The sequence below is a fragment of the Polypterus senegalus genome, chromosome 3 (assembly GCF_016835505.1).
Source record: "Polypterus senegalus isolate Bchr_013 chromosome 3, ASM1683550v1, whole genome shotgun sequence".
In the NCBI taxonomy this organism is placed as follows: Eukaryota; Metazoa; Chordata; class Cladistia; order Polypteriformes; family Polypteridae; genus Polypterus; species Polypterus senegalus.
The window spans coordinates 283,199,123-283,213,431 of record NC_053156.1 but is presented as its reverse complement, the minus strand read 5'-3'; the positions used below and the strand labels follow the sequence as shown (position 1 = coordinate 283,213,431).

General features: G+C 36.3%; 1 protein-coding gene across 2 annotated transcripts; it reads right to left on the bottom strand.

Moving 5' to 3' along the window:
* Positions 1 to 142: 142 nt before the first annotated feature.
* Positions 143 to 6,124, bottom strand: rplp2 (ribosomal protein, large P2). 2 transcript variants are annotated; one of them, XM_039749325.1, is made up of 5 exons: positions 6,018 to 6,124; positions 3,684 to 3,807; positions 3,151 to 3,199; positions 558 to 656; positions 143 to 263 (listed from the first exon to the last, which is right to left on the bottom strand). In XM_039749325.1, exons 2-5 carry the CDS (start codon positions 3,804 to 3,806, stop codon positions 187 to 189), a joined length of 348 nt encoding a protein of 115 aa, XP_039605259.1. In that variant the 5' UTR covers position 3,807; positions 6,018 to 6,124; the 3' UTR covers positions 143 to 186. The 2 variants fall into 2 exon arrangements, with proteins under 2 accessions (XP_039605259.1, XP_039605261.1); XM_039749327.1 differs by having other exon boundaries at positions 143 to 260.
* Positions 6,125 to 14,309: the final 8,185 nt, after the last annotated feature.

The following is a 14,309-nucleotide window of genomic DNA, read 5'->3' as shown; positions in this document are numbered from 1 at the left end:
CAGTGTAGAGGGAGGATTCTGAGATGTTTAAAAACAAAATAAACCATTTTAAAGATGAGAGGGGCATTGTCCCATCAAAGTTGTAAAATATTACAGGCAGCTTCATTTTAACATTTGAGGTAAATAAGACTGACAAAATAAGTGTGTATTAAATGTTTATTTTTATTTACTTTTCAACCAACAAAATTAATCGAACAGTCCGAATCCCATATCTTCATCGGACTCTTCAGACTCCTCCTTCTTTTCTTCCTTCTTCTCTTCTGCTGCAAAAACAAATACAATTAAACTCCCATGCTAATAAATGCAACCAAACCTACAATTTTATCATTTTCAACTTTTAGTCATTGCAACTGTTAATAAACTTAACTTTTGCTGTCAAAGTTGCTTTAGTTTATGTAATTGTTTATTCATGTCTAATACATCAGAACATTACTCAATTTAACTTGTTAAAAGTTAGGACTGTTGCAATCTGTTAGATCTAAAATATTTTTTGCCTAACTGCTACATTGCTCTCAGTATTTAAAGAAATAATTTCATTATGTACAAAGAACTCATACCAGCAGGTGCAGCACTTTGAGCAGAAGCACTTCCAGCAGCAGGTGCAGCTCCTACTGCAACGGCTCCACCAGATGGAACACAGGACAACTTGGAGAGTCCTTGAATAAAATAAAAATGGCATTAAATTTCTATTTATAGTTTTTATTAAGGTCCTGAAAGGAGAGGAAAAAAAGTAATGCAATGAATTTATTTAAACAGAAAGCCATTTTAAGCCAGACCAAACAATTGTGGAAAATTCTGCTTAAATTCACATAATAGATTGGTTAATAAAATTTTGTAATTGTTTACTAACAGTTCAGTTCACTTGCCAAAACTGTTTTTCATTCATTCATCAGAAGGTATATCTGAGCAGTGTAAAAATAGTCTTTTACTTAACATATTACAAGTATGCTTGGGTGGTAAACTAAACGAATGACTAGATTTTTACAATCAAAAATGTTGAAGTTGCTTGAATCAAAAAAGCCTTATGGCAACTTTATAAATTAAAGAGGCAAATCAAACAGAAGTATCTATGAGGTTGGCTTGAAAATTACGGAATACAAACAGTCAGTCCCCACTAATGCATACCCTTGTTTGTTTTATAAAAATGATTGTCACAACTTAGGCTTTTGATCAACTACACTGGGAATTTTCAATTTGTAAATCAAACTTTTTGAAGTACTTCCACACTCCCTAAAAAAACTTAACTCAGAAAAATGTAAAATTAATCCATCTGTTCAGTACTTAGGTCTCGGGTTAAACCACCTCCGCTATTACAGCAAGTAGTAATTCCAGTGCAGTAAACAGCAATTTTTAGATGCCTCCTAAATTCTCCTGTTGAAAGACAAAGTTCCTTCCCAGCTAAAGATTTTTATAAAAGGGGAGAAGGCTTCCTGACCAGACTGCCAGTCTCTGCTAAGAACTAAGACAATAAAATGCAAAAATATTTTTGTAGGCTAAATACTTTTTCAAATCATGTTCTCAAAAACTAGTAGACAATTCTTTAAAACTAACCATCAAATTATCATAATCCATTACTGGATGGTGAAAAGCCAATACTTTCTTCCTGGATACTCCTGCAGAAACCCATGCTAACATGTATCTAATTTTGAGACAGATATTAAACTATTAGTAATCTTTTGGAGATGTTAAAGAAATATAAATTTCCCCAAAGTCAATCAATGCTGAGACAGGGTAAAACATGGTCCATAAAAAAAGGATAAAACATCTTTATTGACCCTGTATGGGGCAGATATCAAACTTGGATTTTAAGCTGTAATGCAGCACTGCTTATTTTTTATTTTGCAATTTCAAAGTAACATTGCTTTCATTACACTTGCTTTTAAAATATATATGCAGTCATCACTTCACACTTCAGAGGGTTAGGAGCAGAAAATACTTGTAAATGTGAAAATTCATAAATACTTGCTCAGCCCCCAACTATAGTGGGGAATGTTACAGTAGAATATTGTGATTTATTAATTGCTTTTATTTATTTTTTTTTTTTTTTAACACTCCACTGGTTAACCGGCACCAGCACACCCATACATTTACCTTAACGAGCAGGTTGCCTTTTAGGTGTTTGGCAAGTACAAGTTCTCAGCAGGGGTTGGCCACAAACATAAATGAGAAGTGTAGGTAAGGAGAAAATAAAACTGACAGGAAGAAAATCAAGAAGTGCGAGTTCAAGAAAGGCAAGAGCCAAGAAGGATTTTGACAAGAATTTCTGGCAGAGGCGAGAGAGAGTGCGAGTGCAGACTGCAAAACATCTAGGAGGAGATGTTCAGATCTGTTGAATTACTAAAGAGAGCAGTGAAAGCAGAGGGAAGCTTGAGTAGATTCCATGGTTCTTTGTTATCAAAAACATCTCATTAACAATGCAGAATTTACTGCACTAAAGAATATTACATACAATTATTTCTAAATGATTTAATGTGAAAAATAATACTGAAAAGAATCTGTATTTTTTTGGCCTAGGCAATGCCAGTGAACAGTTTTTACAATATTTTGATCAGCTCCAAAAATATTCCCATTTGTTCATGGCCAACGTGTGAACAACTGAAGAAATTATTTGAAACAACTTGACGGGATTGGTGTATGAGGAGGACGACCTGCAACTTCATACTATGGAAAATGTAACAGAACTGTTACAGGTGAAGAAAACTGTCACCAAAGAACATCACTTAACATACAAACCTCAATCCATTTCAGAGGCAGATCTGCTTAAGTAACGTAAAATATTCCATGTCCGACCCTATAAAGAGCTTGTACCACATACTTGTAGTATAATTAAGACTTAAAATGTTTCAAGATGCCCAATAAGTTCTACAGTTTTGCGCAAAATATTTTAGTGGTTCACGAGGGATGATCTGCGATTCCACAGTGAACACACGTTTTACTCATCAGCTGTGATGCGTACTTTAAATAAGCATGTAGAGACAGACCATCTTCTAAATACTACTACAGTGGCCAATATCTGAAATGGTATAATGTCTTCTGGCAAACATAGCCTTTTTTATTTGGGGTAGTGTGCAAAGCCCGATTATTAACTTTACTTTTCAGTGTCTAACTCATCATGAAGCATTTAACTATATATATTATAAACACAATTACCTGAATTGATGACGTCATTAATGTTCTTCCCATTTAGTTCACTGATGACCTAAAAACAATGCATCGCCAATTAATGCAAATATATCGAAATCAGTTACACAATTGAAAATGTATATAAAAATAGATTCTCAGCCTTAACACTCCTGCTCAGTTTATTAACACAAAAAAACCAAAAAAACTTATGTAACAGCCAGTTCCAACTGCAGCAAGAGGAGCCGAGTAGTGTGAAAAGTGCTCTATAAACATTATTATAAAAAGCACTAACTTTTCATTCAATATAGTCTTTGTTGGGAGTTTCTCCCACTTTTACCAAATCAGAACTGACTGATATTAAAAATAGAGTTCACTTTAATTTTTTGAGGCAAGTGAAAAAGTCCCTCCCACCAACACAAAAATATATAAAAAAAAAGAATGTAAAACAATAAAGACAAATATTTTTTGGGCTAATCTGTATAATAAAATATAAACATGAAATGTCAGGGTATGCTTGTACAGAAAAAACAGTAAATACAAAATTAATGGGCATTAATTACCTTGTTAAGGCGCTCCTCATCAGCCTCAATTCCTACACTTGCAAGGATGCTCTTGATATCCTTGGCAGTGGGGCTGGTTTTACCACCAAGTGTGGCAAGGAGGTAAGCGGCAACGTAACGCATGCTGAAGAAAAAAGGAGAAAGCAACAAGTTGTTTTATCTGGCAAAGGTAAATATTGCAGATTTAAATATGCAAGACCAAGTAGAACATGGCTTATTTAAAAATCGTAATACTCTCAAACCACATCATCAAAAAAAATAAATCTCAAAAATGCTTCAATGTAAAGGCATAACAGAACTATACTGTAATTTGGCACTTCTGAATGAGTTCTTACAGAGGTATCAAATAAAATGTATGCATCATGCAGTGGCATTTGTCTAATAAATTATGGCTTCCTTTGAGCAAAATTTCAACAAATCTCTTAAGGTTTTTTTTTTTTTACTACACACACTCTTGTGGGAACATTGTACTGGACAAGCCATCTCCACTCTGTCCATTGTACATGTCATCACCCAATACCCCTTTCTGCTTTGGTTACCCCTTCACATAGTCTATCCACTTCCTCTTTGATCGCCATCTCACTCCCTTCCCAAAACCTCCATAAACAACTTAATCTTTCTTCACATAACATGCCCATACCACTATAACCACCTTTCCTGCATTTCTTTGAGATTTTCCAAACTGTACTTCCGATTGTCTCATTCTTGATCTTAAGCTTTGTTGCTCTAACACTTCCATATTAAAATACTCATTTCTGCAACACTGAGTTTCCTTTCATGCACCTTTCTAACTGCACAGTTTCCAATGCTGGTCTGATCCTGTTGTATACACTTTACCCTTCATTCTTGCATTGATTTTTCAGTTACAGAACACTCCCAATACATTTTTTCAACCTGATTGCATTCTATGGTTTACTTCTAGATCTAACTCTCCACCCTCGGTCATTGTTGATCCAAGGTATTTGAACTTTACCACATTTTTAAGCCGGGAATTGGGCTGAAATTTTAAACTGGTTTCCGTTATATGTAAATTGATACTGCAGGTATAAAGGTATATTAAACAATTAACTCATCACACATTATTTGATTACACTAGTATACCTACTAATCTGTCATATTTACCACACATACTATAATAATGACAAATGGGTCAAAAATTTAAAAGAAAGTGAGGTTTGTCCAATTCTTGTAATTAAAGTTAAAAATGTTCCAAGGCCAAAGCACTACAATGTGCTCTTTAAGCATAAATGGAATTTCAACGGATTAATACATCTACACCTTACTGAACAGGGTATTCAAGCAACATAGCATTTATTTTATCCACGCCAATGCGTCTTATAAATGTTTTTAGGGCTAAAGCCATGCGTTTGTCCACGAAGCACAAAAAAAAATAATAAATGAGGTTTGTTGCAATACGGGTTAAAGCAATCCGTAATACTGCACTACGACACTGCATCTTTTACAGTTATATTTACAACCAACATATTTATATATTTAAAAAAAAAAAAGGCAAAACTCCAGCTGACACCGTCTACACCTTCCAGGTAACCTTTAACGAGGCACAATATTATGGTTTTGCTTAAGTTATAGGACTGCTATTTAACATTTGCTACACATCCAATTCAAATAAGGGGAAAGGCATAATATTCAGAAAACTTCATTATATGAATGTGCTAATCTCACCAACACTTGATATTATTGTTTCAATTATTATGGTTTTTCTGCTTCTACTTACCACGATTTTTAAAGTACGTTGCATTATAAGATGTACTAGAAAGCGCTATATAAGTGTCATAAAAATAATCTTTCAGTACATTTTTTTTACATTACATCTTGCCTGAAGGGGCCCGAGTTGCCTCGAAAGATTGTATTTTTTTTTAGTTAGCCAATAAAAAGGTGCCATCTTACTTAACTTCTCACTACATTCATAACAGCAAACACGGTACAACACCCTATTACTACAGCACAATTTGTGCAAGTGTTACTCAAGGTACCTTCGCTCTCGCAAGCTGATACAAGCAATACACATAAACTTAGTATGATGCAAATCCTTTCAATCACCACTGTAAACAATTTTCATTAATTAAAAACTCCAATTTATTTTGAAAGTGAAAAAAAAACAAAAGAAAAAACGTTATGTAATAAGTAGGTATTTCAAAAGGCTCACCACGTGCCTACTTATACTAGGCCGACATTCGTTTTATTTTTACATAAAATGATAAAACAACGAAAATATGTGTTATATATACTATATGCATCAACACACATAATTTTAAACAAAAGAATATCAATTTATAAAAAAAGAAGAACGTCACGTCTGACAGTTTAACCTACTTTAAGTCTGTAAAAGACACGAAACGTCGGATCCGCTCGACTATCAGGTAGAAAGGGAGGAAAGACAGGACATCCGGCTACGTAACAGATTCAGACGGGTCAAAGGTCAAGGAGAAAATATTACTTATTATTTTTATTTTACTATGCGATTAGGTCGTTCAGTAAATTTAGAGTCAGATTTGATAAGACACTCAAATGTATTTAAATACAGAAGAAAATGAACAAATAAAAGACACATGCGCATTTTGCACGCCCTACGAACATGCGTGTTGTATTTGGATTATCACGCGAGAATTGGAAAATAGTTTTGATCGATTGTGTTTCCTGGTATCACGGTGAAGGATGAGTTTATGTTTGGGCATGTTTAAAAGATCTGAGAAATTTTCAGGATCGATTTACACATGAATACTAAAGCATTGTTTTGCTTAGTTAGCTCCTGTATTTTCATAGATGTTTCCTCAGTCCCTGCCCTGCTTGTTTCAAAGTATTCTCAATAATCCCTGTGCCTAAGAAGCAAAAGATTTTCATTGTAAATGATTACAGGTTTGTAACACAGAGGAGGTTGGGAGCATGCGCTGATTACAGCACGGTGCTGCACCCACCACACGACATACCACCCAGATTGGGACCCGAGTGCAGCCATGCACTCAGCAACACACTGCAACAGTGTGAGTCCTGCCACCAACCCCCAAATATTCCCTTGCAAGATGGAGGACTTGCTTGCAGGGCTGGATGACTTCCTTATTTGAACCGGCAACCTTCTGATTGCCAGCGCAGATCTCTGTAATAATTAAGTAATATCAATGTCTGATTCTGATTCTTCTGCATCTCAAGTCAGTTACAGTCTCTGCTTCGCCCACTACTGTTCGGTTACTGTGCAAACAGGTCAGATGAGGATGTACTAAACATGATTGTCCACTACTACAAATCTGAGGTATTTAGACACCTCGGCTGAATATGCCAGGATCTTATTTGTGGATTCCAGTTTTGCATTTAACACAATCATACTATGTATAACTTCCCCACAGCAAACTTCTCAGCATGAATGTAAACTATGTCACATGTCTCTTGTGGTAGATTGGCTGGTGTCCAGGCCAGGATTGACCCCATTCCCTTACCTGACAGAGAGATCCATATAATTGATCGTCATTAAAAAAGGTGTGACATCCTCCCACTGGACCAGGAGGTGGGCATAGGGAAGCACTGCTGCTTCCCAGGAGCAATGGATAGGAATCAGTCACCCGGTGAGTAGGCCAGTATTATGGATGATGTCTTAGATAGAAAAGTATTCCAACATGTATGGCTAGCAGTTCCTGTCCTGCTTGGAAGGCCAGAGAAAATGCTGGACATGTGCTAGCAAAGTGCCTCCAATGTGCAGGTTGTCTCCTCTTACACTGGATGGCAGCATTCCTTGTGAGTAGCATGAGGGTTGTGATTCCATAGGGTGACCTGTTGGGTTCCATGAGAGCCGTCAAGGGGAGCTAGTTGGAAATTAATTCTCTATTCCAGGGTGGTTCACCTTACTCAGAAGTGCTTTCCGAAGACAATGGTTTGGGCTCCAGATGATTAAAAGGGAGCCTTTTTCTTGGGAAGTTGGAATTGGGTGAAAGAGGACAATGCTGGCCTATGAGGAGTGCAGGAAGAGACATAATAAAATGGGCATAATTTATATTGAATGGAGGATTCTAAAAATCACAACAAGACAGACAGCCAACATGCTGCTTCCCCCCCTACTGGCCATTCCACTGCTGAGTCAATATTGGGCCGGCCAAACACATGAAAGGACCCTTCTACCTGATGAGGTCAATGATGTTTTATCACAGATGACTTTTCTATAGGTAGGGGAACAACTTGGAAGAATGGCACATGTGAGTACTGAGAAGAGTAGGTGAGTGTTACAGCATTCATAAACTTGGCAAAAAATATTTGTCCATGAATGCCAAAATATTAAACAAGACACTACATCCCTTCCACATGGGGATATCATTTATTTTCATAATATAACACAACACAACTTAAAATGAAAGAACAAATGGAAGAATTCCAGTTTAGTTACATGGACCTTAACAGCATGAGATCACACATCAAAGGTTTTCCTTTCTCCATAAAGTGCATATCATGGGTTCAATATTCAGAGAGCCATTAGAATACATACTTCAGGAAGAATCAGCACAGATTTTTCCAGAAGTATGCATTTAACATCATTTCAACAGAAATTCCGTGAGTTCTGCATGTTTTGAGCATAAGAGTGGATAATGAGCATATGGATTACACAATACGAATAACAAGATTTTTTTCTCACCGTTTGCTGTCATACAGGAGTAGTCATCATTGTCTTGTATTCTAGCATAAACTTTATTATCTCAATTCAGTATGAAAACATTCTTGGTCATCACTACAAAGTACAGGAGGTAAGTAACATATAAAAAAATATCAGTTTTGGGTGGAATATTCCTTTGAGCTCATGTTGTCCGTCTCACCGTGAATTTAATACATTCCTTAAAGAAATGGGACTCTCAAACATATTCCTGTCTGCTTCTCAGCTTCTCTTAAATAGACAACAAGGCTTCACTCCTCCCATTTACAGTTTGTTTTTTATATCAATCAAGAGAGAGGAAAATGAATGGAATCCTGTTAGCCTCCTTACACTTAGTAGTACTGTGTATATGTGATTTCTCAGCTTTATGATAATGTGCTGCCACCTGTTGGTCAAGAGGTATTTTTGCCATCTGTCAGACATATTAACTGCCTAATCTCTCTCTGTTTCTCTGGTGACCTCTCATTATATGTTATTAGGCACGTTTTTTTATTGACTGGCCGTATCACCACATGGTAGTCTTTCAAAGAACCTTTTCTTTTGCAAGGGTGTGTTCTTCATTTTGTAGACACTTGTTTGGTACACTTACAGTACCTACCAAATTAGTGTCTTACCATTCCCCTGCTACCCATTGACTATTGGACAAATCTCCACATCACTCACACCGAGAGAACACTATACAGTGATTTAGATTTCTTTGTTTGCTTGTTTAGGGAGATGATGCAAGAGATCCACCCATCTTTCAAACCTGATCAGTAAGCATAAGGCACAAAGCAAGAAGAATCCCTGGACAGGGCACCAGCCCATCGCAGGGTGAACACACACACACACATATACCAGGGCCAATTCATCATCTCTAATCCACCTAAACTACGTGTCTTTTGACTGTGGGAGGAAATCAAATCACATGGAGGAAACCCACACAAACACAAGGTGAACATGTAAACTCTACACAGGGACGACCCAGAGGCATAATCGCTGGCCTCCTATTTGCAATGCAGAAGCACTACCACTGCAACACCATTCCACTCTGGTGTAAGAAATGTGGAAGTTAATATAAAAATATGCACAATATAATCAGCTTTAAATAAATAAGCCTGATCAGTAATTGTACATTTGTCCCATATCAGTTAGTTTGAAATTTGATTGGGTGTCCCATCCAAGGTTAACCACTGATTGCACCAAATGCTGGCAGACAGATTTCAACTCAGTGTGATCCTGTAATGGAAGACGCAGAAAATTAATCAATGGAAGCATTTGCAGTGCAGTAAAAATATTAGATTTGAACACACAATAGGAGTTTTCTGATAACAGGAAGTACACATAACAAGAATAATTTAGGAGTTGTAGACAGTATTCTGAAGCCATTAAGGAGGCTAACCGAATATTAGGTTAAATATTGCCCTGATAATAATAATAATAATAATAATAATAATAATAATAATAATAATAATTCTTTGCATTTATATAGCGCTTTTCTCACTACTCAATGTGTGGAGTACAAGTCCAAGGAGGTTTTGCTCAAGCTTTATAACACACTGGTGAAGCCTCATCTGGAGTACCGTGTGCAGTTTTTGATCTCCTGGCTACAAAAAGGACATAGCAGCACTAGAAAAGGTCCAGAGAAGAGCGACTAGGCCGATTCCAGTTCTACAGAGGATAAGTTATGAGGAAAGATTAAACAAATATTTTCTTTTTTTATTAATTTTATTGTAATCATTCCATACAAATCAATCAATTTTTACAAAAAGTAGGATTGAGAACAAGTCGACCCCCACCCCTGAGAAATAGAGCATGGCCAACGGAGTAAAACTTAAGGCTTGTAAACATACCTAAATTGATAAGTTTGATAAGCCAATAGAGATGAATGGAGAAGAAAAAGAAATGCAGAAATAATTGCTTCCTCTGTGCTTTAAGAGCTTATTCTAAAATATTACTGATTAGATCCTGCCATGTTTTGAAAAAAATCTGTTAAGATCCTCTAACTGAGTATTTGATTTTTTCCAATTTCAAATCGTATAAAACATCGGTTTCCCACTTATTTAAAAGAGGAGAGTTAGGATTCTTCCAGTTTAGCAAAATAAGTCTGCGTGCCAATAGCGTAGTGAATGCAATCACAGTTTGTTTGTCCTTCTCCACTTTAAACCCATCTGGAAGAATCCCAAACACAGCTGTTAATGGGTTAGGAGGGATTGTGACAACAAGGCTGTCTAAAAGGTAATTAAAAATTTTGGTCCAGAATGATGTTAATTTGGTGCAGGCCCAAAACATGTGACCCAGTGAGGCTGGGACTTGATTACAGTGTCCGTACGTTGGATCTTGCCCTGGAAACATTTTGGAGATTTCGATATATAATTTTGAGTTGAATAATTGTATGCTTTGCGCATATGGAACTTGAGTGAATTCTCTGCATTGCTACTTTCCACTCCTTTTCTGATATATTAATTGAGAGATCTTTTTCCCAGTGTCCTCTTGGATCTTTGAAAGGGAGGGACTGTAAAATAATATTTTATATATTACAGAGATGGTGTCTGAGTCCTTGAAATTGAGCAATATTTTTTCCAGCATGGATGATGGGTGCAAGATGAGGAAAATACGGCAGGTTCTGTTTAACAAAGTTCCTAATTTGAAGATAGTGAAAGAAATGTGTAGCTGGAATGTTAAATTTGGAATGTAATTGTTCATAGGATGCAAAGACGTTGTCTATATAAAGATCTCTAAGCAAGTTAATCCCAAATTTTTTCCAGATATTAAAAACTGCATATGTTTGTGAAGGTTGAAAGAGGTGGTTCTCTTGCAGAGGTGCCACAGATAAAAGCTTCTCCATCTTAAAATTCTTCCTACATTGATTCCATATTCTGAGTGAGTGAAGCACAATTGGGTTATTAGTATATTGCGATAACTTGCATTTATTGGGGCACAGAGCAGGGAATATAAAGAAGTACTGCAAGATTTTACTTCTATTGCGGACCAGCCTGTGTATGTTCATCTATTTGTGTCCAGGTTTTATAGCTTGTATGTTTGCTGCCCAGTAATAAAACTGGAAGTTAGGTAGAGCCATGCCGCCTTCTGCCTTTGTCTTTGTAGGGTCGCTCTTTGGATACGTGGATGTTTTGAGTTCCAAATAAATGAGGTTATTGTTGAATCTAATTGCTTAAAAATGATTTATTGATGTACTGTATATTGGAATGTTTTGAAATAAAAAAAGAAGCTTAGGAAGAATATTCATCTTAACAGTGTTAATTCTTCCAGCTAGTGTGAGATGAAGGGTTGACCATCTATGCAAGTCTTGCTTAATTTTTTCCATGCAAATGGCGAAATTTTGTTGATAAAGAGCTTTATGTTTACTTGTGATGTTTACCCTAGGTATTTAAACTGTTCTGCAATGATAAAAGGTAGGGTGTCTAATCTAATATTATATGCTTGAGAATTCACTGGAAAGAGTACACTTTTATTCAGATTAATTCTGAGACCAGAGATCTTTTGAAATTCTGTGAGTGCTGTTAAGACTGCAGGCACAGAAATTTTGTGGGTCTGATATATACAGTACCATATCATCTGCATATAGAGACGTTTTCTGTTCCAGTCCTTCTCTGATAATCCCCTTTGTCTGATCTGTATTATGACAGTGAACTGCCAGTGGTTCAATGACGATTGCAAATAGCAGCTGTGACAAGGGGCATCCTTGTCTGGTACCACGTTCTAGTTTAAAGTAGTCTGAACAAATGTTGTTGATACAAACTGAAGCTTCTGGATTGGTATACAGTAGTTTGATCCATGCACAAATGTTGGGCCAAACCCAAATTTCTCCAATGTAGTAAAAAGGTATTTCCATTCAATCATGTCAAAGGCTTTTTCTGCATCCAATGATAATAATATTTCTGGGGTGTTTGAGTTGGTGAGTATATTACATTAAACAGGGTGTTGAAGATTGGAAGATAAGTGTCGACCCTTGATAAATCCAGTTTGATCTTGTGATATTACGAAGGAGCACTTTCTCCATCCTTCTAGCTATGATTTTTGAGAGTATTTTAACGTCATTATTCAAAAGTGAAATTGGTCTGTATGATGCACATTGTAATAAGTCCTTATTTTGTTTAGGAAAAATGGTGATTAATGCTTGGCGAAAAGTTTGAGGAAGAGTTTGATTGTCTCTGGCTTCTGTAAATGTTGCTAATAGGAGGGGAGCTAGCTGAGCAGAGAATTTCTTATAAAATTCTGCAGGGTAGCCATCAGGGCCTGCTGCTTTCCCGCCTTGAAGTGACTTTATAGCATCTAGTAATTCTGATAATGCCAGAGGTTTATCAGTTCCTCCGCACTAAAAGTATCTATTTGTGGTATCTGTAATGTATCCAGAAATGAATTAGATTGTGTGTGTCTTCTTTAAACTCAGTAGAATATAAGGATTTATAGTAGTCTCTAAATGTGTACATTATATTTTTAAGGTCGATGATTTTGTCTCCATTCGTGTTGGTGATTACTGGGATTGCGTTGCGGACTTCTTGCTTGTAGATTTGTTGAGCTAAAAGCTTATTAGCTTTCTCTCCGTGTTCATAGTAATGATGTCTGGATTTATAAATTAGTTGTTCAGTTTCTTTAGTTGTCAAGAGGTTTAGTTCTGAATGCAGAGCCTGCCTTTTCCTATGTAGAGCCTCGCTTGGAAGCCTGGCATGTTCTTCATCTATTCTAGTAATTTTGCTTTTTAGCTCTGCTACTTTCTTGGTTTCTAATTTATTTCTGTGGGAAAGATATGAAATAATCTGTCCTCTTAAGAAGGCCTTAAGAGTTTCCCAGAGTATTCCTGCAGAAATCTCTGAGGATGTATTTGTCTCTAGGAAGAAACTGATTTGTTTGGATATAAATTCTGTACAATTCTCGTCTGCTAATAGAAGCGGGTTGAGACGCCATCTGCGAGGTGAGTGTGTGGGGCATAGTGACTTTAGCTCCAAGATCAGAGGTGCATGGTCAGAAATAACAATAGCATCGTATTTGCAAGATTTAATCGTAGGCAAGAAATTATTATCTATAAAGAAATAATCAATTCTTGAGTAGAAATAATATGTTCTTGAGTTTGGGTTTAAAAACCTCCAGGGGTCTGATAATTTGTGATCAGTTATAAACTTTGTAATTATCTTTGCAGTGTTAGATGTCGTCCCCCCTGTGATAGAAGTCCTATCTAAGAGTGGATTTAAAACACAATTAAAGTCCCCAGCCATTATAATTTTATGAGTGTTCACATTGGGAATGGATGCAAATAAATTTTGTATAAATTCCTTATCATCGACATTAGGTGCATAAGCATTTATCAAAATCATTTTACAGTTAGATAAGTTGCCCATGACCATCACATATCTCCCTTCAGGATCAGATACTACATCTGATGCTACAAATGAGACTGTTCTATGTATGAGAATTCCCACACCTCTAGTTTTCTTTGTAAAGCTAGAATGGAACATTTGGCCAGTTCAGTCCTTTTGCAGCCGGAACTGATCCTTGCTTAGTAAGTGGGTCTCCTGTAAAAATACTATTTTAGCATTTAAATCTGTTAGTTGAGAGAATACCAATATTAACTAACATTTTCTTTCAAAAGATTCAAATTATGAAAGCAATTAGTACAGTGGATCAAGACTTATTTAAAAATGAGTTAATCAGGAACACGGGGACAACAGTTGGAAACTTGTTAAGGGTAAAATCTACACATACATTAGGATGTCTTTCTTCACGCATTAAGCCATAGACACATGGAATAAGTTACCAAGTAGTGTGGTAGACAGTAGGACTTTCAAAACTCAACTTGATGTTATTTTGGAAGGTTTAAATGGATAGGACTGGAGAGCTTTGTTGGGCTCAATGGCCAGTTCCCGTCCAAATTGTTCTAATATTCAATACAGTGTTGCATTGTTTGTTGGGGCTGCTACTTCACCTCATTATTCAAAGATTCCATTATACTGAATTGGCAGGTGAAGTATCTTAAC